The 27,797-nt window shown below is 41.7% G+C and overlaps 1 protein-coding gene across 1 annotated transcript; it reads right to left on the bottom strand.

The window, feature by feature from the left end:
• Positions 1-13,840: 13,840 nt before the first annotated feature.
• Positions 13,841-15,351, bottom strand: LOC108705656 (zinc finger CCCH domain-containing protein 6). Its single transcript, XM_041585779.1, has 4 exons — positions 15,220-15,351; positions 14,895-15,085; positions 14,574-14,701; positions 13,841-14,153 (listed from the first exon to the last, which is right to left on the bottom strand). The coding sequence occupies exons 1-3, from the start codon at positions 15,250-15,252 to the stop codon at positions 14,620-14,622; spliced, it is 306 nt and encodes a 101-aa protein (XP_041441713.1). The 5' UTR covers positions 15,253-15,351; the 3' UTR covers positions 13,841-14,153; positions 14,574-14,619.
• Between the last annotated feature and the right edge of the window lie 12,446 nt (positions 15,352-27,797).

Raw genomic sequence — 27,797 nt, 5'->3', positions numbered from 1 at the left:
ATACAATAAAAAAAATAGAAACTTGATCCCTCCTCCTCCTGCTATACCCCTTCCTCTGTAGGCAGAGGCACTCGGTTCATACCAAAGGAGAAACAGGAGGTTATTAATAATCAACAGAAAAACTGATAAATAATTACAAGAAGAACAGATGGTTGAATTAACCAAGTCTGAAGCCAAGAGAAGGCCTCTATCCAGGGAGGGAAGCCCTGTGTCCCCCAAGCGACTGAAGAGAAAGAGATTTAACGGTGAGTACACAAAATCTCCTTTTCTCCAGGTCTGCTTGGGGGACACAGGGACAGTGAATCTAGGGCAAGAAGTAGAGGCCTATGTGGTACCAGCCACTGCAGCCTGAAGTACCTTCCTGCTGTAGTGGGTGTCAAATTCCACAAAGGTGGCAAACTGGTAAAATTTGGCAAAAGCATGGATTGAAGTCCACGTTGCAGCCATAAACAATTGTTCCGCTGAGGTTTGGTTTCGAAAAGCCCAGGGCGCACTCATTCTTCTGGTGGAATGTGCCTGATTGAGTCTGGGGGAACCTGACCCTGAGAGGGCCTGAGGGAAGGATGAACAAGGAGTCTGATTGACGGATGTCCTCGATCTGGTGCAGGTAAAACTTGAGGCCCCCCTAACGGGGTCGAGGGTGTGTAGTGCCGCTTCCTTCACATTGGAAAGGGATGAGCAGAAGGTAGGAATCGTAATTTCATGGTTGAGGTGGAAAGTGGAAAGTGGAAACCACTTTGGGAAGAAAAGAGGGAGAAGTATAAAGTACTGCACTGTCGTTGTGGAAGGTCAACAGAGGAGACCTACAGGAGAGGGCAGAGAGCTCAGATACTCTCCGTGCTGAGGCAATAGCCAGCAGAAAAACGGTTTTCCATGTGAGCCACTGAAGTGGAATAGAATCCAAAGGGAGCGCATTGTAGGGCACGTAGTACTAGTAAGTAAGTAAGTCCCAATTGGGCACCGGTGAACGCACCGGGGGCTTTATGTGGGCCACTCACTGAAGAAAAATCTTAACATCGGGGAGCAAGGCGAGATGTCTTTGGAACAGGATGGAATGTTCCGAAATCTGAGATTTCAGCGACTCGAGGGACATGTCCAAGGACAGTCCCTCCTGAAAAAAGGCCAGAAGGTGTCGACTGGAAACCATAATGTTGGCACAACCGATGGTAACTGAACCAGATCAGATGGTACATCTTGGTGGAGACCGGTTTGCGGGCTGCACGCATGGTAGAATGACAGTGTCAGGATTGCGGTTTCAGTAGCCACGCCGTCAAATTGAGGTTGGCAGGACAAGGGTGAAGGCTTGGACCCTGAGAGAGAAGGTCCGGGATGAGAGGCAGAGTCCAAGGTTCCTCAACTGATGTGCTAGATCCAAGACCCAGGATTGATGGGGCCATCTTGGAACTATGAGGATGAGAGTAGTGTGTTCTCTCTGAAGCTTCTTGATCGTTCTTGGAATGAACGCGAGATGGAAGTCCCAGGGAGAGGTGAGGGTGTCTGTCGCCAGAGGGTCCCTGGACCTTGTAAAGAAGAGAGGAACTTTTCAATTGTGACGTGATCAACCTCTGGCGTCCCCCATCTTTGAGTGATATTGTGGAAAATGTCGTCCTTTTGAGACCACTCGCCGGGATCTAAGGATTGTCTGCTGAGATAATCTGCTTCCCAGTTTAAGAGACCTGGAATGAAGATGGCTGACCCTATAAGGCGAGTCGGATTGCCCGTATCTCAAGAAGGTTGATGTGAAGACTCTGTTCCGATAGACCAGCGACCCTGCGCTGACTTACCGTCCAGCACTGCTTCCCAACCGGAGAGGCTTGCATCTGTGGTGAGCAGTCGCCATTGTGGATCCCCTAGGGGTCTGCCCCTGGTCAGGTGACTGGTTTGCATCCACCCAAGAAGAGAGAGGCTTGAGTCTTGCAGGATAGACGAAATTCCAGGAGAAGGGATTTGCGCCTCCAGGCCGCAAGAATATTCCACTGAAGCTCCCTGAGGTGATGCTGGGCGAAGGGAACTGCTTCTATCATCTAAACCATGACTCCCAACACCTTTATGTAGAATCTCGCAGTGTGGGACTTCAAGAGGAGAGAGCGCACGAGGGCCAGTAGATGCTGGACCTTGTCGCTGGGACAGTTTGTGTCTGGGTGTTGAACTGCATCCCGAGGAAGACCATGGATTGGCTCGGGGTTAATGAGGACTTGTCCAACTCCTGTAACCGAACCATAGTGAAGTGCAACGTCTGCTGGGCCTCTGCGAAGGAAGGTGCCTTGATCAGGAGATCGTCCAGCTAAGGAGGAGTGGCCACTGACATGATCTTGGTAAAGACACAAGGGGCCGAAGTCAGGCCAAAGGGAAGGGCCGTGAATTGGAAGTGGCGATTTTGGAAGGCAAATCGCAAGAATCTCTGATGGGGACGGAAAATTGGGACATGAAGGTAGGAGTCCTTTATGTCCAGAGAAACCAGGAATTGGCCTGTGGACATGGCCGCGATGACAGACCTGAGGGATTCCATCTTGAACCTTCGCAGTTGAATGAATGTATTGAGTTCCTTGAGGTCCAGGATTGGCCAAACAGACCCATCCTTCTTGGGAACTATAAACAAGTTTGAGTAATAGCCTCGAAATCTCTTCTCGGTCGGAACAGGGATGATGACCTCTGAACGAGCTTGTCGATCACGTCATGCAGCACCTGAGCCTTTTGATGCCTCTGAGGATATCTGGACATGAAGAACCGGCTGGGCGGGAGAGAAATTAATTCTAGGTGATAGCCCTGACTCACGACCTCGTGTACCCAGGCGTCGAGTCAAATTCTTCCTGTAATGAAATAAAAAGAAGAGCAAAATAAATACTAATATACTCCTGAATGCAGGAGACGGTCCTAACCTCCTGAGGACACAACAAAACTGAGTGTCTCTGCCTACAGAGGAGGGGTATAGCAGGAGGAGGAGGGATCAAGTTTTTTATTGTGTCCTGCCTCCTAGTGGTGCCAGCTATACCCCACTGTCCCTGTGTCCCCCAAGCAGACCTGGAGAAACCAGTGGTCTTTCAGTTGGACATGACTGCTGTTAACAAGAGGTTTGCACATTTAAAGGACAAATAAATATGAGAAGGTATTTTTATCTTATGTGGACCTACAGATAACTCTTCTTTTTATTACATTAGTTATCCTATAGTGAATTGTAGACTGCCCATTTATGAGTATCCTCCAGCTGAGTTCTTCCCCCTGCCCTTAAATATATACATAGATAAACAGTTAAAGCAATGTTCCCTCTAAGGTGTGCGCTCATGCACAAACACGATTTTTGAGGCCAGCACACACAACAAATTGTGGTGTGCACAAAAAAACTGTTGTATTAATATCAATAAATATCAATAAACTGAGCACACAGGTTTTAAAAACTGTGCACATTTTTAGCCAAGATAGGAATTAGAGATAACATTGCATTTAAGGTATATATAAAACACAGGCACACTAGTCTAGAACAGTGGTTTTCAGACTTTTATTGTGTCTAGCACAACTCTAAGACCCTAATTAACCCCGAAGTTGGACTTTCAGCTGTATCTAAAAAGACAATCGCATACTTCCCAAATTTCTCTCAACTCTCTTTATTTTGCCCCTCCCCCATTAAAGGCTTTGAGGCCAACCCCACACCAGAATCGCTGATCTAGAATGAAGACTCTGGCTTATGATCAACATGTTGCTCACCAACTCCTGGTTTGGGGACAAGTTTTGGTTGCATAAAAACCAGGTGTAGTGCCAGAGACTCCTGTAGGCTACCATTCCATATAGGGGCTACCAAATAGCCAATCCTTAATTGGCAATCATAGGAACCTTTTTCATACTTGTGTTGCTCCCCAACTCTATTTATATTTGAATGTGGCTCATAGGTAAAACGTTTGGACCCCTTCTCTAGATTTAATTGAATGGAATTAAAACTTGAAAAGAGAGCCAGATGTAGTGGAAGCCGCCCCAGGCACCTAAAGATGTAGGGTTTCTATGACTGATAAGATCAGGGCATCTATCATCCCTGCGGAACGTGGGACCGGGTCATCTTCCTCTTAGTCACTGAGGGATAGTTCCCCTTCTTAAAGAGTGTTGTCCGTAATAGGGGGAGATTGAATTCTGGTGCCTCCATTCTTCCGCAGAGGGCGATGGGGCCCTCCATTTATATGCCTTGCTTTTGGGGTTGTCAAGGTGGGATAGGAGCTTATCTAATAACTCACCCAGCTTTGGGATCCCTGTTGCAAGCTGGGATGCCCACTCAGGGATGTCTTGAGTACTGGAAAAAGAATTATCAGTGGAAGTGTTTCCCGCACTCTGTTAGAAAAAAGGACATTGCTGTGTCCCTCAGACATGGCTAGGCAGTTTAGGTCAATAGGTGACCTATGGATAATGTGTCTCTCCTATAAAGTGTGCAGTGTGACCTGATCCGCGGGGCGTTAGGGAGGTTTGGCGCCACAGAGTGATTTCCTGTGCATTATAGTGTGTGCGCGGTCCCCGCTGACGTGCTTCCAGATGCGAGTGGACTGAGGCGTGCGTAACACCATATGGCACCAATTTGGATTTTTCGCCAGTAACGTACCTCACCCCCCCCCACGACCCTGTTTAATACTGGGAGTGGTGCGGTAACGAATTTAGCCCTGTTGCTTCCTCATCCTGTATTGCAGGATCAGTGCAGCTAAGTGGGTTGCCAAAGCAATGGTTCTGTTTGGAGGAACTGTTTGTAAGGTGCCTGAGGTGTTCCACTTTTTAAAACACTGTTTCTGTGTCCCCTCTGCTTCCCTGAGTCAGACTGTAGAGCAAGGCTATGGCAGGTATAGGCAAGCAGAGGACAGAGGGGAGAGACTAGCATACTTACCTATGTGAGTTTCCTCTCCCTACATCTCATTCGGCCAGTCAATTCTCCTCCTGTAAATGGATGGAGAAATTAGAGATCCTGGATGGTCGGTGGCAAAGCACACTGTTCGACCCCAAAGACACAAAAAATGGACTAGTGGCAAAATGGACTAGTACCGAGAAAGAAGGAACTGCTGGAAAGAGTTAATAGTGTCGCACAATCTATAACAAACTAAATATAAATTTACTGTATGTTGCTGGAATAATGTGCAAACTTGAAAATCACCAATCAGTGTAACTGATTCACTGTGGCCTCAATTAACAAAATAAATTTATTTTGTTGAAAACCCAAATTCAGTGTGATTTTTCAAACTGTTGTGAGAAAAGAAAAATTAGAAAAACTTAATTGATAAATTCATGTTTAAAGTGCTGATAGTGCTTAATTATTGGTTGTTCACAATCCACTCAACAATAAATTACCCAATTAAAACGTAACATTTAATAGCGCCTTAAAAATATATATGAAGGAAAAATTATGTTAAAAGCATTTGAAAATGTTTAGATGTAAATTGATCTGGTATAAACGTGTTAAAGGGGTTGTTCACCTTTCAAACACTTTTTCCAATTCAGTTATTTTTAGATTGTTCCCCAGAAATAAAGACTTTCTTCAATTACTTTCCATTATTTATTTTTTACTGTTTTTCCAAAATCTAAGTTTAAAGTTGAATGTTCGTGTCTCTAGTGTTTGAGTCTGGCAGCTCAGTAATTCAGGTGCAGACTCTGAACTGTTACAATTTTGCAACATTTAGTTGATACATTTCTCAGCAGCATCTCTAGAGTATTAGCAACTATTGTATCAATTCTAACAGCTGCCTGTAATGAAACCCAGAGATTCTGCTCAGCAGGGACAAAGATAAGTAATGTATCAACTAAATGTATCAATTTAGAACAGTTTACAGGGTCAGCGACCCCCCCCTCCCAGAGATGCTTTAGGAGGTGAAAAATTACACTTAACATTTCAATATTAGAAAAACGGTCACACATAGAAAATGCAAAGTCATTGAAAATAGTCGTTATTTCTGGTGATCTATCTAAAACCAACTAGTTGTTTGGAGATGAACCACCCCTTTAAGGGATTACAGCATATATAATAAATTATTATACTGGTCCCACCTAGATCCTACATTGACCTAAATGCCCTCAAATTATATAATGTGTCATGGGGATCACGGGAGAGTATATGCGTTGCAGTAATTACGGCGGTTATTGTTGTAAAAAGGAATCGACGGACAGACCATTTAATAGAGTATCAAATCCTTAAGTAAAAATCACTCCAGACATTATATCCAATATGGTGTGCAAAAAAAGTCAAGCAGGACCTCCAAAAAGTGCGGAAGTGAACAGCGGCCTTGGAGCAGAGGGTCAGCTTGATGGAGGATCTATGCCACCCAATCCCTAACCAGGTCCAACAACTAAATCAGGCTGTCGAAGCATGCGCCTTAAAGGGTGGATGACCGAGATCAGTGCTGTCCAACTTCTATGGTACCGAGGGCCTTAATTTTTCTAATCTACATGGTGGAGGGCCGATAACGGAAGCCAGTGTTAGCCACTCCCTGTTTTTAGACCACACCCACTTCAAACCACACCCATGTTACTGCAAGACCATGTCCACATTAATAGCACACCAAAAAACCAAATGGTTGGTGCTCACTGCAAGGATCAGGGCCGGAACTAGGGGTAGGCAGAGTAGGCGGCTGTCTAGGGCGCCATCATTGGGGGGCGCACTTTTTTTCAAGCGTTTATTTAATAATTTGTTTCAGTAATCATGGTCACCCAGTTGGGTGGAATCCATCTCCTTCCCCTTCTCCCTCTTGCCGGCAAGTAATAGCTCCTTCTGTGCGGTGCAGCACGATGTGCGTACACGCATCAATGACATCACTGACGTGTTGGGTGACAGAGAGAAGCAGAGAGCTGGGGGGCTGCTTGGTGTGGCTCTCGCTGCTCTCAGCCTTGCACAATTGCACTGAACTGAAGACATTCTTTCTATTACTGTAAAGTGTGAAGCTTCCTGCTGGCACAGCCAGGTACAGATTTGGGGCCCATATGTTTGCTGTTGCTGCTGGGCGCTGGCACAGGTACATAAATACTTGAGGGCAACATAATGTGATCAGATTTATTTTTGGCTGCTGCTGACACAGGTAAAGATTGGGGGCAATATGATGGCTGCTGGAGGGCTGTATGATGGATGGCTGCTGAGCGTGCTTGCAGAGGTACAGGGGGCAGTAATATAAATGAAAAAGTGTTTTACAATTTCTTGCTCTCTTTATTTAAAATATTTACCACCATGGTAAGGAAGGAAATGGTAATGCAGGACAGGGGGGCACTGATTGAAGCTCTTGCCTAGGGTGCCAAACTACCTTGTGCCTGCCCTGGCAAGGATCTCACTCATATGGGAAAAAAGCTAAGTCATATTAAGACATACCCATAAATCCATATGCCTCCTCCTCCCCTGTGTATAATACAGTACCCCAGCATATGATTAAACACTTTAGGGGCCACTAACAATAATTTTCATATGCTAACAAACCCCCAGAACAAATACCAAAGTATGACACACACAGGGAGCACAGGGAAGGCAGAACAGAGCAGGAGACAGGAATCAGGACCAGTCTAATATGTACTACATACAGTGACACAGTGCTGGTGCCCCATTAGCATTTTGAATAAGGTGAACAATGTGGGCAATTTCAGTCTGGGTCTCAGGTGTGAACAGTACAGGCCTTAGAGGAGTGAACAATAGAGGTGTCACAAGTGTGAGCAATGCAGGGGGATCACAGGTGTGAACAATGCAGGGGATTAGTCTGAATTTGTGGTTTAGACAAAGCAGGTTAATCCAGTTAATCTCTGTAGTGATACCTTTTAAATTTTACATATGGTAAACAGACACAGCAGGCAGACTTTGATGTGGGGGGCCGCCAGTTGGACAGCCCTGACCTAGAGAATAGGCTCCTCCGTAACAATCTCTTGTTTATTGGTTTCCCTGAGAGAGCGGAGGGAGAGAACCCGGATCGCTTCATAGAGATCTGTCTAATAGATTGATTCAGCCGTGAGGTTTTTTCACAAGTTTTCGTGCTTACAGAATACCGACGAGACCACCTATACCTGCAGCTCCACCACATCCATTAATTGTCCAACTACTGAGCACCAGAGATAGAGATCGAGTGTTGGCCCTAGCTAGGAGATGGATACCCTTAACTTTCAGGATGCCCGGATCTCGATATTCAGTGATTTCTCATCCGAGGTACAACGGCAAAGAGCCAAATTCCAAGACAAAAAGCGGCGCCTTCGGGGCCTGGGATTACAATACGATATGCTATATCTGGCAAGGCTGCGTGTGGTGGCAGATGGATGGCCAGACCCGATTCTTCACGGAGCTGCAAGATCTCAGCCGCTGGCTGGACACGCAGGGCAGACCACCAGCTAACCCCTAACCGGATGGAAGGAGACCGCAACGTTACCCTGTGACCGTTCGCGGTCCTAGGCCCCAGATCTGCATTAACTGGTAAACCTGGCCTGAGTTACTCCCCCCCCCCACCACCTTGCTGGGCCTAATACCTGTTGACTAGTCAAGACAAAATCGGAGCCACTGGGTGGCCTCACCACGCAAGACGCATGGGTGGCGAGTGCCTCACCCGGTGTAGCTTGGCACACAGGGAAAACATGCACCCTTTGACTTTAAGTTTTAGCCCCCTGAAACTGACATCACCTACGCACGAAACCCAGACCAGGGACGGTGGGTTCAGGTTGGGCTCCTGTCTACGACACCCTCGTCCACCACAGGACCAGTGGCATAGTGCTTGTTGGCACCCCCATAGTTTCTTATGTGTTACAGGTTGAATTCTGCCAAAAGTTGGGGATCCGGGCAGAAAGGGAGAGTTATGAAGCTTAAGTTGGGGGAAGCTCTAAGGTTAAATGTTATGTGTTCATCCTCAAGCAAAATGTTTATACAAAATGTTATGCAAGGTTTAGTTAGTTATGGCACAATTTCAGGTACAATACATACGAAGAATGCTACAGATCCAAAGCCCAAGGCAAAAGCAGTAACATATCTGACATTGTATTTACTACTGTGTATAATAAGAGATTCATGGCTGCCAGCTGGTAAAGGTAAAATGCGCATGATGAAGGGTTTATATCCAAAATCTAGTACCTGTTATTTTATTCATAAATGTATGCAACATGGGACTTAAGGTTGTAACCTGGAATGCTAGGGCTCTAAATGATTGTATAAAGCGCAAGCTAGTTCTGGAATGTCTTAGGAAAACAGTGGCGAATGTTATCATGCTCCAAGAAACCCACCTAGCGGGATGCAAAACGCTGGCCATAAAACGCCCCTGAATAGGATGGTATTACCACGCACTGTACTCATCTCACTCCTCAGGAGTAGTGGTGTTAATAACTAGAAACACCCCCTTTAGAATGGACTCAATAAAAACGGACAGTAGGGGCAGATTTATCTTTATTCATGGCTACATTCAAGCGCAAGAGGTTATACTGGATACTATATACATACCCCCCTCCATTTAAAGGACAAGGAAAGTCTAAAGTAGAATAAGTCTAGAAATGCTGTATTTTGTATACTAAACATAAGCATGAACGTACTGCACCAAAAGCCTAATCAAACAAATGATTTATGATTTCAAAGTTGGCCACAGGGGGCTGTCATCTTGTAACTTTCTTAAACATCTTTGCCTGACCCTGACCCTGCACATGCTCAGTGTGGTCTGGGCTGCTTAGGGATTGTCATAAACAAAGCTGCTTGAGTTCTGCATGGCTGGGAAGTAAGGCGGGGGCTCCCCCTGCTGTTCATAAGTATGATTGTTTCCCTACTCAGCAGTTAGGGACCATCTGACAATTCCTATCCACAGCAGTAAATGAAGGGGGAATTTTACTGCATACAGTCAGGTTTCTTATAAAAACGTTACACATTTTTAAATTAAAGTATATTGGAGATATGTTTCTCTTTCATTAAAGAAAGTAAAAATGGGATTTTATTGTTTTGCCTTTCCTTGTCCTTTAAAGATGATTGTCTGGTGCAGCTAATCAGCTTCATGGCTCAGTATGAACATGCAGTGGTTTATGCACTGGGGGACTATAATACAATCCTAGATGCCATACTGGATAGGAGCCCCTACCAATATAAATGAAATTACATTAGCGGCTGGGTTAACTGAGGCATGGAGGCACTTCAACCCTGCCCACAAACAGTATAAATGCTTCTCCAGCTCACACACTTTGTTATCCGGTGGGCAGAATAACTCTAGTGAAAATGTTTGTTCAACCAAAAGTTGCATACACCCTATGGCATGCCCCGCTACTCATACCAAAATCTTTCTTTAAGAAACAAGAGGCTCTGTTTAGAAGTTTTATATGGGGTAACAGTTGACCTAGACTAGCTTTCTGCACCTTGATTAGACAGCAAGGCAAAGGTGGTTTGGCTGTACCAGACTTCCACATACTTTACATTGTATTACAACTATCCCATGTGGCTGCACTGCTGGGTGGAATGACTAGCTCTGCTGTGTTACAGTGCTGGACCTCTATACTCCCAAAAGATCATAATACAGCCCAATCATTGCTCACTCCCTATAAAAAGGGTTTGTGAGGAACTAATTCTATCCTATTGGCTACAGCAGAAATCTTCCTCAAAGCCACTACGCAAGTGTTAGTTGACACACTGGACACCTCCACACCCCTATGGAGGAGTGGCGGCTCAAGCGGCGTGACTGATCTTGTCCCCCCCCCTAGTGGGTGGAAGCAAAAGGGCATCCTTACATTAGGGCATGTTTGGCAAGATTTAAATATCATCTCCTTCTCAGCCCCATTATAAAAAATTGCCCTACAAGAAACTCACTGGTTGAGCTAGAGGATGTTGCACCATCATTGGCCCAGAGGCACAGACGTGTACCAATTAAAATGGAGACCCATCCGCTCCTCCCTAATCCTCAGGTCCCCAAAGGGTATAATATCTAACCTGTATAAAGAGATAAGTGCTCGCCACCTCAAGGAAATTCCAAACAAATCTAGAACTGCATGGGAGATAGATGTGGGAGATATAGCGGATGAGCAATGGGCGGAATTTCTTAAATCCCCCAATAGAGTCTCGGTGAATCCTAGACATAAAATCTTACAGCTCTACTTGGTACATAGAGCATACTTTACTCCTTCCCGTCTCCACAAGTTCAACGCAGACTACTCACCCCTATGTCTGAGGTGTAGGAAGGCAGGAAGGCACCTTGTTGCATACCACCTGGTCCTGTAGGGTGATACAACCATACTGGAAAGATATAACAAATGTGGTATCATCAGTCCTAAAACAAACGATACCTATTGACCCACTCATCTGTATCTTGGGCATATTCACAGGTCTGCCAACTACCCCACAGATTAAGGTTTTCCTTAGCAAAGCCATGTTTCAAGCTTAGAGGCTTATAACTCTTAATTGGAGATCAAATAGCCTGCCTGACCAGGGCCAGTGGATTAGCTCAATGACCAACCTAGCCTCAGTGGAGAATCTTCTCTCCAAAAAGAAGGGTTTATTATCTTAAGTATTACAGAGAGTGGTCCCCTTGGATCAGTAAATTTCCCTGCCCCACCATTCATCACTCTAGTGACCACCCACCCAATTAAAGTGGGGACACCTTCCTAAAAACCACCTCAGATATGTGCACTATAGTAGCCTTCTGGTAACTAGCTGTAAAGCCGTTTTTCATATATACACCTGTAGATACAGACTGCTTAAATATGTAAATAAGTTGAAGTGGATGAATCGGCTGTTAACTCATATGTGACTCTTTATTGCCAATTGCATACTGTGCTATGTTAATATGAAAACGCTTGTATATACTGTTTTAGAAGGATTGAATAAAGTTGAACTTTTAATTCATTCTTCGGCTCCACCATCCGGATGCTACCCCCTACGTGAAGCGCTTGTGAAGACTGAAAACAGCATGTCTGTAATAAGTGGCAACACTTCTTCATTGATGTATGTTCTTTGGTTTTCAATAAATTTACCTGAAACAAAAAAATAAATTAATTTTGTACAGCAATGCACAATACATACATACATACATACATACATAACATTTTAGGACTGGTGGCAGGACCCCAAATTAGGAGGGACACAGCAATTTAACCCCTGAAATAATACCTAACTCTGAGCAACCAGGGATTGAGGAGCAGCAGCTTAAAGGTTCTAACAGATCTTTATCTAAAGGTGGCCATACATGTAGAAATATGCACGTTTGGTGATCTCTTCACTGAGGTGGGCCATATCGGGCTGATCCGATCGTGGGCCCTAGAGCCCAACGATCGGATCATAAAGGTTCAAGCACACGGCCAGATTCGGGAAGATTTAGCCGCGTGGTGACTAATCGCCTCTTCTGCGGGGCAACAATCTCCCCCGAAATGCCTTCCCCCTGCAATAATGCGAAAACGCCAGCACCAATGCACTTGCAGCGCTTCGATTTCTGAAGTCGCTCCAAGTTGCCTCACGAGGAAACTTTGGGCGACTTCGGAAATCTAAGTGGCGTGTGTGCATTGGCGCTTTCGCATTATAGCAGTCTGAAGGCAGTTTGGGGAGTTTGTTGCCCCACAGAAGAGGCAATTAGTCGCCAGGCGACTAAATCTCCCTGAATCTGCCCTTCTGCTAGCTCCATAATGCATCCGATACGGGCGGTTGGATCATGGGAGCGCATATACCCACAGATGCGGCCTCAATCCAACGGGATTTTTTAACCTGCCCGATATCGATCAGGGAAGCCCGTCGTATGGCACCACACACGGGCCAATAAGCTGCTGACTCGGTCTGTCGGCAGCTTTTATCGGCCCGTGTATGGGGGTCTTAAAGGACAAGGAAAGGCAAAAAAAAAAAAATAATATCCCATTTTTACTTTCTTTAATGAAACAGAAACCTATCTCCAATATCCTTTAATTAAAAAATGTGTACCGTTTTTATAAGAAACCTGACTGTCTGCAGTGAAATTCTTCCTTCATTTACTGCTGTGGATAGGAATTGTCAGATGGTCCCTAACTGCTGAGTAGGGAAACAATCATACTTATGAACAGCAGGGGGAGCCCCCGCCTTACTTACCAGCCATGCAGAATTCAAGCAGCTTTGATTATGACGATCCCTAAGCAGCCCAGACCACACTGAGCATGTGCAGGGTCAGGGTCAGGGTCAGGCAAAGATGTTTAACAAAGTTACAAGATGACAGACCCCTGTGGCCAACTTTGAAGCATAAATTATTTGTTTGATTAGGCTTGTGGTGCAGTACGCTCATGCTTATGTTTAGTATACAAAATACAGCATTTCTAGCCTTATTCTATTTAGACTTTCCTTGTCCTTTAAGTCTTCTTGTTTGACAGTCTAAAAAATGGTCATACATAGGCCAATAAGACAAAGTCAGCTGCTTACAGGCATGTATAGGGCTCTTACAACAGCCTTCCCAACAAATATCTTGCCAGAATTAAAGATATCGATCTGGATGGTTAGAAAATCCCATGATGCAAAGCCATGAGCAGATGTCAACCAGGTTATTCAATCATTTTTTTGTTATCCTGAGTGGCAAATAGAAAGTAACCCCTTCCTCTCCTCATATCAGTACTATGAGTCTTGCAGCAGTAGATCCAATTTTTCTAATTTAAGGCCTCTTAAAGGCAGGGGTCTCTTCTCTTCCCATGATATGAAAAAGGTTGGCATAGCACATTTGGTTTTTTTATGACAATTTAAGAGTTGTAATTAATTTCTGCAATCCAGTAGGAAATGACTCAACTCACTATACAGAAATATCAGGAATACATAAAAGAGTAGCAAAAAAATGGCTTACAGTATGTCCAAATTGCACATTCCACCCTGACTTTTCTATTCTGTTCAATGTTTTAAATTAGCAAGTAATTTGGTTATAAAATCTCAACAGATCAGATGTTATATTTGTCCAGGAAGAGATTCTACAAACTGATATGAACCACACAGCTCCACCAGGGCCATCTGATCTGGGTACAAAAATGTACAGAAGGGTATGCTGACAGTTAGTTTAGCTCTTTCTTAACCGCCACTGTTTTACAACACGATGAACTGGTGGAACATTATGTATGAGCATTAAAAGTGCAATTATGGATAACAATGTATGCAAATTAGAAGACTACCTCGATACATTTTCCAGAAAATATTTGCAGATCTGCTTTCCTTTGTGCTCCACTGTATGCAGACTAATGAACTCTTGATTTAAGTTTACCGACTTCTTCACTGGCTTTGTATCCTATCACGATAGATAAAACAATAAAACTCAACAGTTTTAAACTATTATGCATCCGATATGAGCTTGTAAGGACAGACGGTACAATGTGACTTCATACATTCAATGTGGCCCTATTGCTATTACGTAGTAGCCAGACTTGCTACATTTTGGCTTAGAGTTAAGTCATATAGGGATCTAGGCAGTTTTTATTGATATATACGAGGCTAAGCTTTAACTCTTTATTGAGAAAAATCCTATTATTTTAAGTATGGTGGGGAGGTGATTTTATGCCAAATTCTATTTTCTTATTCACTACTTAACTATGTACACCACCTAATTTTCCTCTTAATTTGTGTGGAGGGTGTATTTGTGACATCCTTTTATTAGATTACTGTACTGTAAAACCCTCATCTATCAAAAGAAAAAGCACTGAACACTCACCTCTTGAAAGCCACCTTGAAAATGAGGATTTGGCCCTTCATTTAACCTATTCCACGGCCTTTAAATTTTTTCTTGTTGCCACGTCCTCGTCCATAAGAAAATCTGTCTGTTGTTCATGTCCTAATGTCCTAAAATTATAGTTATTTATTTGCATTGTGTGAGTTGTGTAAAAATTAATTCTGTAATGTAATTTTGGCACTGAATCAGCAGGTAAAAATCATGTTGCCCTTTAAAACACTTAGCTTTTGAGGAAGCAGTATCAATAGAATTATCAAATAATCTGTTGCTCCTTGGCAATTTGCTTTGCCATTTGTCACTTACCTTGCTGAATTCCTTTCACATTGTAGTTCAGCCACATTTGTGTTCTCCTTTGCTTGTCTGTAGTGTTTCAGCTGTTCAACAAAATCTTCTTCTTCCTCATTGTAGTTACCATCACTGTAGTTACTATAACCACCATAATCATTTGCATTTTTCTTGTGCTTTGGGGATGTAATATAGCTCCCTGGCCCATGCTGAAATGAAGTAGAGAAATAGCTTTGCAATTGCTGAAAACTCCTAAAACTGTTATTTTAAAGAGCTTAATAACAATCTAAACTATACATTGAAAAGGTCTCTGTGCTTTTTATATAAATCATGGCAAACATACCTGTGAATACTGAACATCATAATCTCTGTACATAGTATCTGTGTGTGGCCTTTCTCCATGCTCTGTATCAGAATCACCACTGTACTCTGAGCTGTTATCACTTTAAGGAAAGTTATGCTGCAAAAAATATGAGGCATTATACCAGTTAAAATAAAATTATAACAGATTGCTGCTATCTTAAGGTGGATGGTACTGGAACATATAGAAAGACCTTTACGAGGTGGTGATAGAAAAAAAACTTTAATATGAAGCGAAATGGATAGACAGGCTGAACAGTGTATGTATGTATGTATGTATGTATGTATGTATGTATGTATGTCCCAACAAATATCTTGCCAGAATTAAAGATATCGATCTGGATGGTTAGAAAATCCCATGATGCAAAGCCATGAGCAGATGTCAACCAGGTTATTCAATCATTTTTTTGTTATCCTGAGTGGCAAATAGAAAGTAACCCCTTCCTCTCCTCATATCAGTACTATGAGTCTTGCAGCAGTAGATCCAATTTTTCTAATTTAAGGCCTCTTAAAGGCAGGGGTCTCTTCTCTTCCCATGATATGAAAAAGGTTGGCATAGCACATTTGGTTTTTTTATGACAATTTAAGAGTTGTAATTAATTTCTGCAATCCAGTAGGAAATGACTCAACTCACTATACAGAAATATCAGGAATACATAAAAGAGTAGCAAAAAAATGGCTTACAGTATGTCCAAATTGCACATTCCACCCTGACTTTTCTATTCTGTTCAATGTTTTAAATCAGCAAGTAATTTGGTTATAAAATCTCAACAGATCAGATGTTATATTTGTCCAGGAAGAGATTCTACAAACTGATATGAACCACACAGCTCCACCAGGGCCATCTGATCTGGGTACAAAAATGTACAGAAGGGTATGCTGACAGTTAGTTTAGCTCTTTCTTAACCGCCACTGTTTTACAACACGATGAACTGGTGGAACATTATGTATGAGCATAAAATTATAACAGATTGCTGCTATCTTAAGGTGGATGGTACTGGAACATATAGAAAGACCTTTACGAGGTGGTGATAGAAAAAAAACTTTAATATGTATATATATATATATATATATATATATATATATATATATATATATATATATATATATATATATATATTCTTTACAGAGAAAAAACTCTGGAGGACCCTGAGATGTATGGACTCTGTTAATGACTTGATTTGGTGAAAAACAATCTATTACTGATACTATTAACTTATAACACTATTGAAAAAAAAATCACTGGTGTGGGCTTTGGATAGATGGCAACATAGTATCCCTTTGTTTATTATTGTGCTGATGCATCTTTTCCTCTGGCCACTAGATGGAGCTGAGGAAACACTTGGGGCAAATTTACTAAAGGGCACAGTGGCTAACGCTAGCGAAAATTCGCCAGTGTGACGTCATTTCGTTACTTCGCAGATTTACTAACAGGTGCTGGCGTAACTTCGCTAGCAAAGTGGACCTACTCTAGTGCTACTTTGCACCCTTACGCCAGACGAAGTTGTGCTATGGCGAAGGGACGTAACTACGCCAATTCCCTAACTTGCGGATTTTACTGAACATTACATCTTGCGCCAGACTTGCCTTTGCCACCTCAGACCAGGCGAAGTGCAATAGAGTAGATAGGGCTTGCTTCAAAAAAAGTTGACATTTTTTTCTAAGTCCCAAAAAACGCTGGCGTCTTTTTTAAGGGTGATAGGCTGCAAAAGATCGTAAATTATTTTGAGGTTACCCTCCTTCCCCCCTACATTTCCTAACATATGGCACCTAAACTATACAGTGGGCACATGTATAGGGCAAAATAACACCTCTATTTTATTTTATGAAGCTTTCCCAGGCTTGTGTAGTTTAATGTATTTGCTGCTACATATACGTCCATTGTACTTAGACTGCGTCGTATGCAAATTAGGCATCCCTAGCGTAACTTCGCTTTGCTTAAGGAATTAACAGTAGCGCAACTTCGCTACCTTTCGCCATTTCTGAGCGCAACTTCGGATTTTAGTTAATTAGCAGCGCCCTGGCGAAGTGCCGTGAAGCCAACGCTGGCGCAACTTCGAAGGTAAGTAAATTTGCCCCTTGGGGCTTATGGGTAAAAAAATGTTTAAACGGTCATCGTGTTAACAATGTTTGTAACTTGCACCAGAGGAAGGACCTTTGAGGTCCGAAACATGTAGTGCTGTAATAAAAACGTAATTTCTTCACACTGGAAGGCTCTCCAGTTCCCTTCATCTTTCATGATACTGCTGTGGAGATGGCTACTCTACTGTTGAAGAACTTGAGTCATTTGGAGGATCAGTTGGAAAATAATTGATTATACATTTAAAATAAAAAAAAAATAACACGGTACTCAAAACCTCCACAAGCACTCTGTGTGCAAATGCAATTTATGTTAACATACAGCACATATACAGGAAAACTGAGAAAAAGGGCATTCCTCCTCTTTCTGAAAACAAATTAATTAACAAGCTGAAAAACATTGAGTTGTAGCAAACAAATCAAAGGGAAAATGCATCTTACCCTGTGTTTCTCTCGTCCGTGACGTTTCCCTGTCTTTTTTGCCCTTTCATTTCTCTTTGTGGACTTCCTGTTTGTTTTTTACAACATCATGGTCTTCTGTTTCCTTATTTCTCGAGGTTTCTCTTCTACACCTAAATCTTCCAATTCCCCGTCTTCTCTGTAAGATAAACATATAATTCATAACAAGATCTTGGGCCAACCCACAAGAATTAACATCTACTCAAGTGACTATTGGTGTGGGCATATTTTCTGGTGTAACCTTGATTTAAAGCAATTCTACTGTGTGTAAGTATTATTGATAGAACAGGCAGATACAAAGATACAGGGTGGCCTACTGAGTTTTTTATAGCACCCAGCCTTGACAAATGTCACTATGATTTAAAGCAGTATTTAAGGGGTTCAACTAGGGAAACTGCCTACAACTCTACCCACAGAATAAATAGCGCAAAGACTAGCATTTCTAGACTGCCAGGATGATAACTATTTATATCTATGTTCTAAAACTATGGCCCTTCAGCTGCTGTTAAATTACAACTCACAGCACCCACCTACAGTCTTTGAAGTGCTAAGAGCTGCCATTCTACAAATTATGAAGGCAATAATATGATAATTTTACTATATGTAACGGGGCACTGGTGGACTGGATTATACGCCCAGAGAGATTGGTATCTTTGAGAATTTATGCCAGGCCAGGGGTAGGTTATCCAACTAACAGATCAGTATAAAGTGGCCATTAATATAAACAGTATGGTAGCCATCTATTTAGGCACAGAAACGCTGTTTGCTATTGATAAGAATTTGGAGCTCAGATTTGCCTGAGCAAACAATACATGGGCCACTAGCCTAACATAAATAATGAGCTCAGTATAAGCAAACAACTCCCTTCTCACAGCTGCAAATCAGGCTCTGAGATAAGGAGATACTCATTATACAGAGGACTTATCTGAGGCCTGGGTCATTTATTGGATGTGGGCTTAAAGGAACAGTAACCGCAAACAAATTAACTGTTTTAGTGATTAAAATATAATATACAGTTGCTCATCACTGGTACAACTGGTGTATGTGCTTCAGAACTTCTGCTATAGTTATATAAACAAGCTGCTGTGTAACCATGGGGGCAGCCACTGAGAGCTGAAAAAGGAGAAAAGACAGAGGATACACAGTAGATAACAGATAAGCTCTCTATTATACAATGGGATTCTTCACAATTTATCTGTTACCTACTATGTATCATGTGCTTGAAAGGCTGGCCTCGAGGCTACACAGCAGCTTGTTTATACAAACTATATTAAGGTTTCTGAAGCAAATACACCAGTTTTGCAAGAGCAACAGTACAGTTTGCTGTCGTTTCTTTATAATACTTTAATTTTTAGATGTTACTGTTCCTTTAAATGAAATTAACAATAAAAAGGTGGCCACACCTTGTATGGTATCCATCCTTTTATACAGTCGGCCAATTGGTTATATACCAAAGAGTATCAGCCAATGTATCGCTACCTTTAGTACAAAGCATAGAAATTTCATTGAATTTGTGCTAAACAAGAGGTATATTACCCCTTTAAGTCTGCACTCAGTAGCACAATGGAAAGGCTCACACTGTGAATTTCTGAAAAACTTGTCATGCCTTTTCAATCATTATCTATATTAAATGTAATTTATCTAGTATGATCACAAATACCAGAAACATAACAATCTCCATCATTGGGTTTACGGTCAACCGCTTGTCAGCTCAGGTAATGGCAGTTTTTGGCCTGAAAATTTGACCATTTTTGAGCCAAACCCCAGCTAAATTATTAAATAAATAAATGTAATATAAAATTAGTTAAATTATCTATTTAATATACATGAACACTGGTGGATTTAGGTGTTTGTGCAGCAGCAAAAAAAACTTGCCATGCCTAAGGTTAAGGTTATAATTTGCGCTTTCTCTGCTGACTCATTAATGCCAATAACATCAAATATGGCTCTGCGTCTGTAGGGAGTGTCACTGATGGGATTCTCCTATCGCTGCACATAGGGTGGATTTTGGCAGGAAAAGTGTTCATTTGTGCAGTTATGCCACAGTCTACTGACACAGTTAGGCACTTGGTGGTTCTCTGCCAGAGATGTCTGACATTGACTACTTTATGAATATAAGACTTATGGGACTTGTAGACTTTAGTTGCCATTTTTTTCTCAGAGTGAATAAAGAGACATGATGCCAGGAATTCGTTTAAACCACTTCTCATCATAGGTAATAGGACACAACTGGGGTTATATACATACCTCCCAACTGTCCTGTTTTTAGAGAGACAGTCCCTCTTTTGACAGCTCAACCTGCAGTCCCTCATTTGTACTGGAAAGTCCCGTTTTTGTCTGCACTGAACAGTCAGAAAAAGAAACAAAGTTTCTAACTTTATTGGCTTTTGGCAGAGAGCCCAGAACAGCCACAACAGAAGATACATTTGTAACAATTCAAATGTATCTAGATAAGCAAATAAGTAATTGTAACAAGATAAGATAACAGGTCCCTTGGGAAAAGTTAGACTCACAGCTTAGGGTAAGGCCAGACGAGGAGATTCGGGGAGGTTTTGTCGCCTGGCGACGAATCTCCTCGTCTGGCCTTACCCTTAAAGTGCAATTCACCTTCATTAGCAAAACTGTAATAACTAGAAAAAAAACACCGTATGTTCAAACTTTTACAACCTGCGAAATTTTGTAAAATGAACATGGTAATTAGGGGGGGGGTGATGTCAAAAATGGGTGTGGCAAAAAAAAAATTCGCCAGGCTACACGCGGCAACTTTTTTTGTCCCTCTTTTTATTTCCAAAATGTTGGGAGGTATGTATATAATTAATGGCACTAAGTTTGCCCAGGGGCAGTTACCCATAGCAACCAATAAGCAGGTAGAATTTATTAGTCACCTGTTTAAATGCAAGAATTTTATTGGTTGCCATGGGTTACTGCTCCTGGGCAAACAGTGCCATTTATTATATAACCCCTTAGTGCCTTATATTACATATGAGGGATATGATTCTAATGTAGCTACAGTTCCACCCGCACTACAATCGCTATTATCTAAAATGGGAAGCTATATGAGACAATTCCTACGTGGATTTTCAAAAGTATTTTTTTTTTTTACAATTACACAATTCCATTGATTTGATTAGTGATAACATGGAACAATAGATGGTGAAGATACAATGCTAAACAGCCTCTGGTAAGATTTGCAAACACCTACATATACATTCAGATATGTTATTTACTTGATTTTCATACTCAATCAATGATTTTTGTGACCTTTTAAACACTGGTGGGTAAGAAAGGGAAGTGGCAAAGCTACACTTCAATAAAGGGTTAAATTATTTGCATCTATTAATCACAGGGAGGAGTATGGGAGAGACTCGTATCACTACTTGCCACCAAAATGAATGTGAGCAGCTCTGCAGCTCTGTGCTGTCCCACAAACACACATGCATTTTCTTATAGATAAACACGAGTGCTTGCAGTGTACAAATTCCCCACTACTTAGAAACAGTCAAAAGCCCCCCTAACATTTCTCCCCTACAAGTCGTTTTGTTTTACACTGAGGCGCACACACTGCACCAAAAAGAAAAGGCTGCATTCCCCACACAACTTCCAACAATTTCCAAGACATGAAAAATAAAGAGAGAGAGAGAGAACATTACTGGACCTTTCATCCCCTGCATGCTCACAGTCTGTCATGTTTTTGTCAAGGGCTGGGTTTGGGGGTCTGGAGAAGAAGCTTTCAAAAGCCATGTCTGATGGATAATGACAGGCCCTTGTTTCGTACTTGCTTCTTGTGCAGCCTATATAATGATGCCACTATATTTTAGCTGAAGAGACGTCCCCGTATTAAAGGGGCTGTCCCTGGATCAATTTTGTCCCCTAAAGTCTACCCGTTACGCCTGTGAGTCCAATTAAAACCGGGGCCGCCATTTTGTTTGTTTGTGCGCATGCACCCGATCTAGGCGCGCGCATGACGTCAGGGCGCACTAAAAGGAAACGTCGCCGCAATAGTGGGGAACCTCCCGCTCTTGTTTTGTTTAATCCGCCTTTACTGAGGGAAAATGCAGTGATAGAAGTAGTGCGTCAAAGCGACAGACAGAAAATGGCTGTATTAAACTGAAATGGCAGGGACTCGGAGAGTCTGACAGGGATGGCGGCTCTTACAGGAAGGTGAGGGCGATGAGGGAGCGCGTCAGGGATCGGCACAGGTGGATCAACAAGGGAGATGGTGGAGGTGCCTGAAATATTAGTATTGGCAGGAGAGATGTCGTCAAATTGGCTGCTATTAGGGTAATTACGGTAGACAGGGATGCGATGGATGAACCTGATTACGGTTTCTTAAATTTTACATCTTAGGCATCAGCCGCCTTTACTGAGGGAAATACAGTGATTGGTGTAGAGCGGCAAAGAGCCAGAAAATGTCTGTATTGTGGAGAGATGAATATGCAGAATTGGCAGGGACGGGGAGGGTCTGAGTGCGTGTGACAGGGATGGCGGCTTTTACAGGAGGATGAGGGAGCGCATCAGGGATCCGCACAGGTGGATCAACAAGGGAGATGCTTGAGGTGCCTGAAATACTATTGGCAGGAGAAATGTCGTATAAAAGGTCCGATATGGCCGCTCTTAGGGTAATTATGGTAGACAGGGATGTGATGGACGAAGCTGATTATGTTTTTTTTTGTATTTTACATCTCAGGTCTTTCAGGGGACCATATAAACACATGTAAAATCCATGGAACGTGTAAAATCAGGGAAATGCATTATAGATTATTTATTAGTAAGACCCACAAAAAAAAGAGAGTAAATTGAGGGAAAACTTAAAATGAGGGGATGTATTTTTAAATTTGTGAGGGAAAAACACAAGTGATTTGTGCCAATACCACAGATAAATATTTGTCTGGAGATTCCTGACTTGTATGGAGACACAGATTCCCAGCAGAACACTACCAAGCTTTAAAGGCACAGCAACACAAACTGCCATTGTTTCGATTGCAAGGCCAAAAATTCAACGCGTAGCTTCACCACAGGACATTCCTACAGGTCTGGACTGGGATTTAAAATAGGCCCTGGCATTTCAAGTACCCAGAGGCCCAAACAGGCCCCCACCAGCCCAGCTGGCTATTGCAGTTTACAGCAGCCCACACATTGCCAGTCTGGGCCTGACACCCTATATTTTTGGATAGTACACTTTCTGACAAACAATGTTACAATTTCCATTGGGTAGCAGGATAAAACATCCTAAATATGAACACTAGGGGTCTTCTGGCAATGGCCAGTACACAAGGGATAACCAAACTGTGTGTTGGGTTGCCACATGGCCAATCAAAATGATACTTGAATACAATGTTATTAGTAGGGATGAAACTGTGTATGTGGCATATAGAGACACCCAAAATAAAAGTAATGTATATGAATTATCATGACTGTGACTTATTATTGGAATGATTCAATTTATTTTATACATGGTGACAACAGCAAATCGTAAGGTCACTCCAGAAAACCTACATTTTAACATTCTAATAAATGTAAAATGGGTAATTATGCTTTTCTACTCCTCACAACCAAGCTCCAAAGCTTTGCTAAACATGGAGACATATTTATTAGTGTTTGAGCAATTGGTTATAGACAGAGCAAGTGAGTTTCTGAAGTGAATCACATTTTCTATTATTGATTACCTCGGCTGATCATAAAAGTAGCAAAGATGCTGGGAAAAAAAACCTATTTATTTTTCAATTTGTTTGCTAGTAAACTAATGGGTTATAAGTTCTATAACCGAATACTCATTTATGGTTGGCATTATACAGCATTCATATCAGGCCCTGTCCCAATAGAGCTTGCAATCTATTTCCAATGAACTATCCAACCAAAGATTTGCCTCACGTTGTAACTGTCATGAAATGCTGTGGGGCCACACAGGTGTGTTAGTGGGTGTGACATTGGGTGGGGCTTGTTTTATGCTTTTCTTTGAGCTCTCATTCCAAACATGTGGCTCCTGTGCCTACTGCTCTCCCTTCCAAATATTATTGATCCTGGGATGCCAATACATATCTGATGCTACTCACCTCATGTGTTTTGTGTCCATCTTAATATAATAAAGTAGTTACATAGCAGTTGAGTTTGAAACATGCAACCTCATTCAAGTTCATTCTTTTTATCAAATACACAATTCTCAAACTTCTGCTTGATCCTGGGGGAAAGGTGAAATACCCATCTGTAGCTCTTTCCAGCGGAAAATCTTTTCTGAAGGCAGCCAGTCCCGACAGTATCCAGCCAACAATGCAAGACTACTTTTAAGAGGTAGCTTGTATATTAAGGGTACTTTTGCTATTTCCACATGAAGGGGCAGATTTACTAAGCTCGAGTGAATGGTTCGAATGGCAAAAAGTTCGAATTTCTAAGTAAATTTTTGGGTACTTCGACCATCGAATAGGCTATATTCGACTTCAATTTGAACGATTCGAAGTAAAAATAGTTCGACCATTCGATAATCGAAGCACTGTCTCTTTAAAAAAAATTTCGCCGTCATACTTCGCCAAATTAAAGTGCAATGTTAGCCTATGGGGACCTTCCACAGCACTTTTCTAAGTTCTTTTTGGTCGAATAGAAATCCTTCGATCGATGGCTAAAAATCGTTCGATCGATCTTTGTTGAAAAACTTTGAATTCGATATTCAAATTCAAAGTATTTTTAATTCGATGGTCGAATTTCGAAGTTTTTTGTACTTCGAAATTTGACCCTTAGTAAATCTGCCCCCAAGAATGGCTTTAGCAGTGCTGAACTTCATCCTAGCTCTGGATACTGATAGAACATGTCACATGCAGAAACATTAGGAACCCCTTAGTCTCCTTAAGAATCATTAGTAAAGATATTCCACCAACAAGTAAGTCTCTTGGCTGCACTTACTGCTGACACCAATATGGCACTGGACAGGGTCTTCTTTACTAACAACAGGTCTTATTAGGCTACTGCTCCTACACTGAGCCTTGTGTTCTATAATAAAGACAACAGGTCGGGGCGTTGGTTATCTTTTCATAATAAGCAGTTGTACAGAAGCACTATTCATTGTATTTTGCAAAATAACACATTGGGATTCTGCCATACTCATTTTGGCTCAGCTTGGTTTTATTTTGACTTTAGTTTGCAACCTATAGTGCAGTAACATTTAGCAACCAATCAGACTTTCCCTAATTTTCCTAAATCTGCTATACTTGTCAAACTGTATATTTATATATTTTTATATTATTTTTAGGTAACAGCAAAATAAAGTGTAGCCATCATGATATTGATATGGCCATGTTACAGTCCCTTCATACATGCTGTGTTTCACTCTTCCTAGCTATAATCTTCACCATTAGCACACCCCAGAGTCAACACTGTCTATTTAACAACACATACAGGTATGGGATCTGTTATCCGGTTGCCCATTATACAGAAAGCGCCACTTTTTTTGCTGGAAATTCTCTCACCACAGTTCCCTAGATGAATTTGACAGTTTTGACCATAAAAAAATTCCAGACTTTGAATTTGCCACTTAGGGGCAGATTTATCAAGGGTCGAATTTCAAAGTAATGGGAGACTTTTTGAAATGGTCAAAGTCGAATTTTTAAAGACACAATACATGATGAATTTCGATATTCGAATTTTCACATTTTTTTCAAATTCAAATCGAAATTGGACTATTCCCTAGTCCAGTACACAAAAATAGCTCTAAATTCCCCCACGTGTCCTTTGACCTTTTCAGCAGTTACAATCCATCCCAGAAAATGAACTTGTAGCTCTTGTAAAATATAATGTGTGAGATTCTTAAGGGTATTATCTTTTATCTATATAGCAGTGATCAAATACTTATCCCTTTTCATTACTACTTATATGCAATGTAGAAGTCAGCAGTTTCTGTAGGAGGGACTAGATCCATACAGAATCCCTTCATTGTATGAGAGCTGTTCTCTTCTTTTTTCATTTGGTTAGGGGATGCTATGGCATATGCACACTGAATATAGAACCTCTAAGCATAAAAATATGCCAAACTTTGTGCACTTTACACCTGATTTTTCTCACACCTAGCACTAATGCAGCCATTGCCCCTTTAATGTGAAAGAGGCAAAATGTGCACAAGAATTCAACTGAGCCCTGTACTTTACCTTTACCTGCGAGTAAGGGGACAGGGAGTAGGCAGACAGGGTTCAGGGAGTAGGCAGCCGTCTGGCAGGGAGTGGGCAGGAGGGCCATACAGAGAAAAGGGGAAGAAATGACACCATCTCAAAAACACCTTTTTATACATTATCCCATATGTCTTGAACATTTCATGCGTTTTTTTCCATTACTAAGCAGATTTCTTTGTTGCAAAATATTTCAGTGGGTGCAATTATTCTGAAATTCAGGGTAAAAATGCAACATTGTGAGGTGGACCAATTTATTACACTTTGAGGGCCCTGCTTTGTATATACGTATATGCCTGGATTTTGGTGCTTTGAAAAAACCCAGACAGCTTAAATTTGTTTGTACCAGAAGCTCTATTATACATGATAAATATACCTCTATGTGCCTATGAAACTGAGGCATGGAGTCCTTGGGTAAGATCACCTATGTATGTGAATATATACGGTATCCTGCATAGCTCCCAATTCTGCCCTTTTTGTGGGACAGTCCGGATTTTGAGCACACATCCCGCTTGTGTCCCATGTTGCTTGGCTCCTCTTTTGTTCTTCCTGGCCAGCACTTTGCTTCCTGCATCTGAAGAAAAAACTCAAGCTGGCCATGGGTTCCACTGTGGAAGACTTGGTCATCTTCAATATTTTAATTCCAAAGCAGAAAGTGGAAAAGAGGGAGCCAAACCGTGTGGAAGTTAGGAGAGAAGAACTTTGGTCTTGGCATTCTTCTTGTGCAAGTGTAGGGGAGATGATGCTTTCAATCTATCCTTTTCTACAGTGATCTTACTGGCATGTCTGGTATTAATAGAATCCTCACTGGCCATTTTGGCTGTGATCTTACTGGTTTGTCTAAATAGGTGTGATAAAAAATAGGTGTGATATGTAGGGGCATGGTCTTAAAATAATGCCACCAGATACCCTTGTCTCTCTTTCTCAAATGTTTCTGAAAACAACTTGCTGGGATGACAGATCTAGACTTATGATGTGATAAACTATTCTCGTATCCCTTTTCCTTCCAATCTCACCATAATAACCTTGCATTCTACAAATATACTTTACTTTATTGGAAACTCTTTCATTTCACACATTAATTATGGTACCATACATTTAGAAAAAAAAGCTGTACAATGAAATAGTGAAATGTTTAATATATATATATATATATATATGTAGATATATATATATATATATATATATACACATAACACACACACGCATATGAATATGACTTTTGGCACTGGGAGTTACAGCAAAGCATTTTATCTAAAGAAGGCAACCAACCAATAGCACCAACCAGTATATATTTTAGCAGTTCAGATTTAATCAATATTATGGGATACCTTACAAGAACTCAAGCTTACAAGAAAACAAGTTTTGTTGTTACTGATCTTTTATATAGTTTAATGTAGAGCAGCGTAAGTTGTTTTTTATTTGAGAAAGGTTTGTAGTGCCATAGTAATGTCTTCAGCTCTCAATTGCATGCTTGTTGCTCCATGGTAAACCCAATGATGCCCGCATGCCACTGCTGGTGGTCACATGACACACCTAGCTTAACTGTTACTTGCTGGTTCAGACCAACCGCCGTTTGGACAGTGAGTAGGAGAGAGTAGGTGTTTTTGATTAGCGATTGCTAAATTTATCCAAACCGTGAGTAAAAATAAAAAAACGTATAGGAGGAGTAGTATAGGAGTAAAGACAAACATGGATTTGAGTGAGAGAAGGAGATGTCCGGCTGGACAGGTAGTGAAAAGCTGCATAGAAGGTAAAACCAACAAGGATTGGATCAAGGAGTCAGGAGAAAGAAAATCAGATGCAGCAAATGATAAAAAGATTTGCAGAAATGCACAAACAAGTCTGAATAGGAGCATTAAAAGGAGATGGA

Source organism: Xenopus laevis, chromosome 1L (genome assembly GCF_017654675.1).
Source record: "Xenopus laevis strain J_2021 chromosome 1L, Xenopus_laevis_v10.1, whole genome shotgun sequence".
NCBI classification, from domain to species: domain Eukaryota; kingdom Metazoa; phylum Chordata; class Amphibia; order Anura; family Pipidae; genus Xenopus; species Xenopus laevis.
Note: the sequence above shows the minus strand (reverse complement) of the source record. Positions and strands in the feature narration are given on the sequence as shown.

What these genes read in the sequence shown, in the direction of transcription:
- LOC108705656 (XM_041585779.1), bottom strand. Translation starts at nt 15,252, where the DNA reads ATGTACAGAGATTATGATGTTCAGTATTCACAG. An exon ending in ATGATGTTCAGTATTCACAG is followed by an intron (nt 15,086 to 15,219) that starts GTATGTTTGCCA and finishes ACTTCATTTCAG; the next exon opens with CATGGGCCAGGGAGCTATAT. An exon ending in TGTGAAAGGAATTCAGCAAG is followed by an intron (nt 14,702 to 14,894) that starts GTAAGTGACAAA and finishes CTATAATTTTAG; the next exon opens with GACATTAGGACATGAACAAC.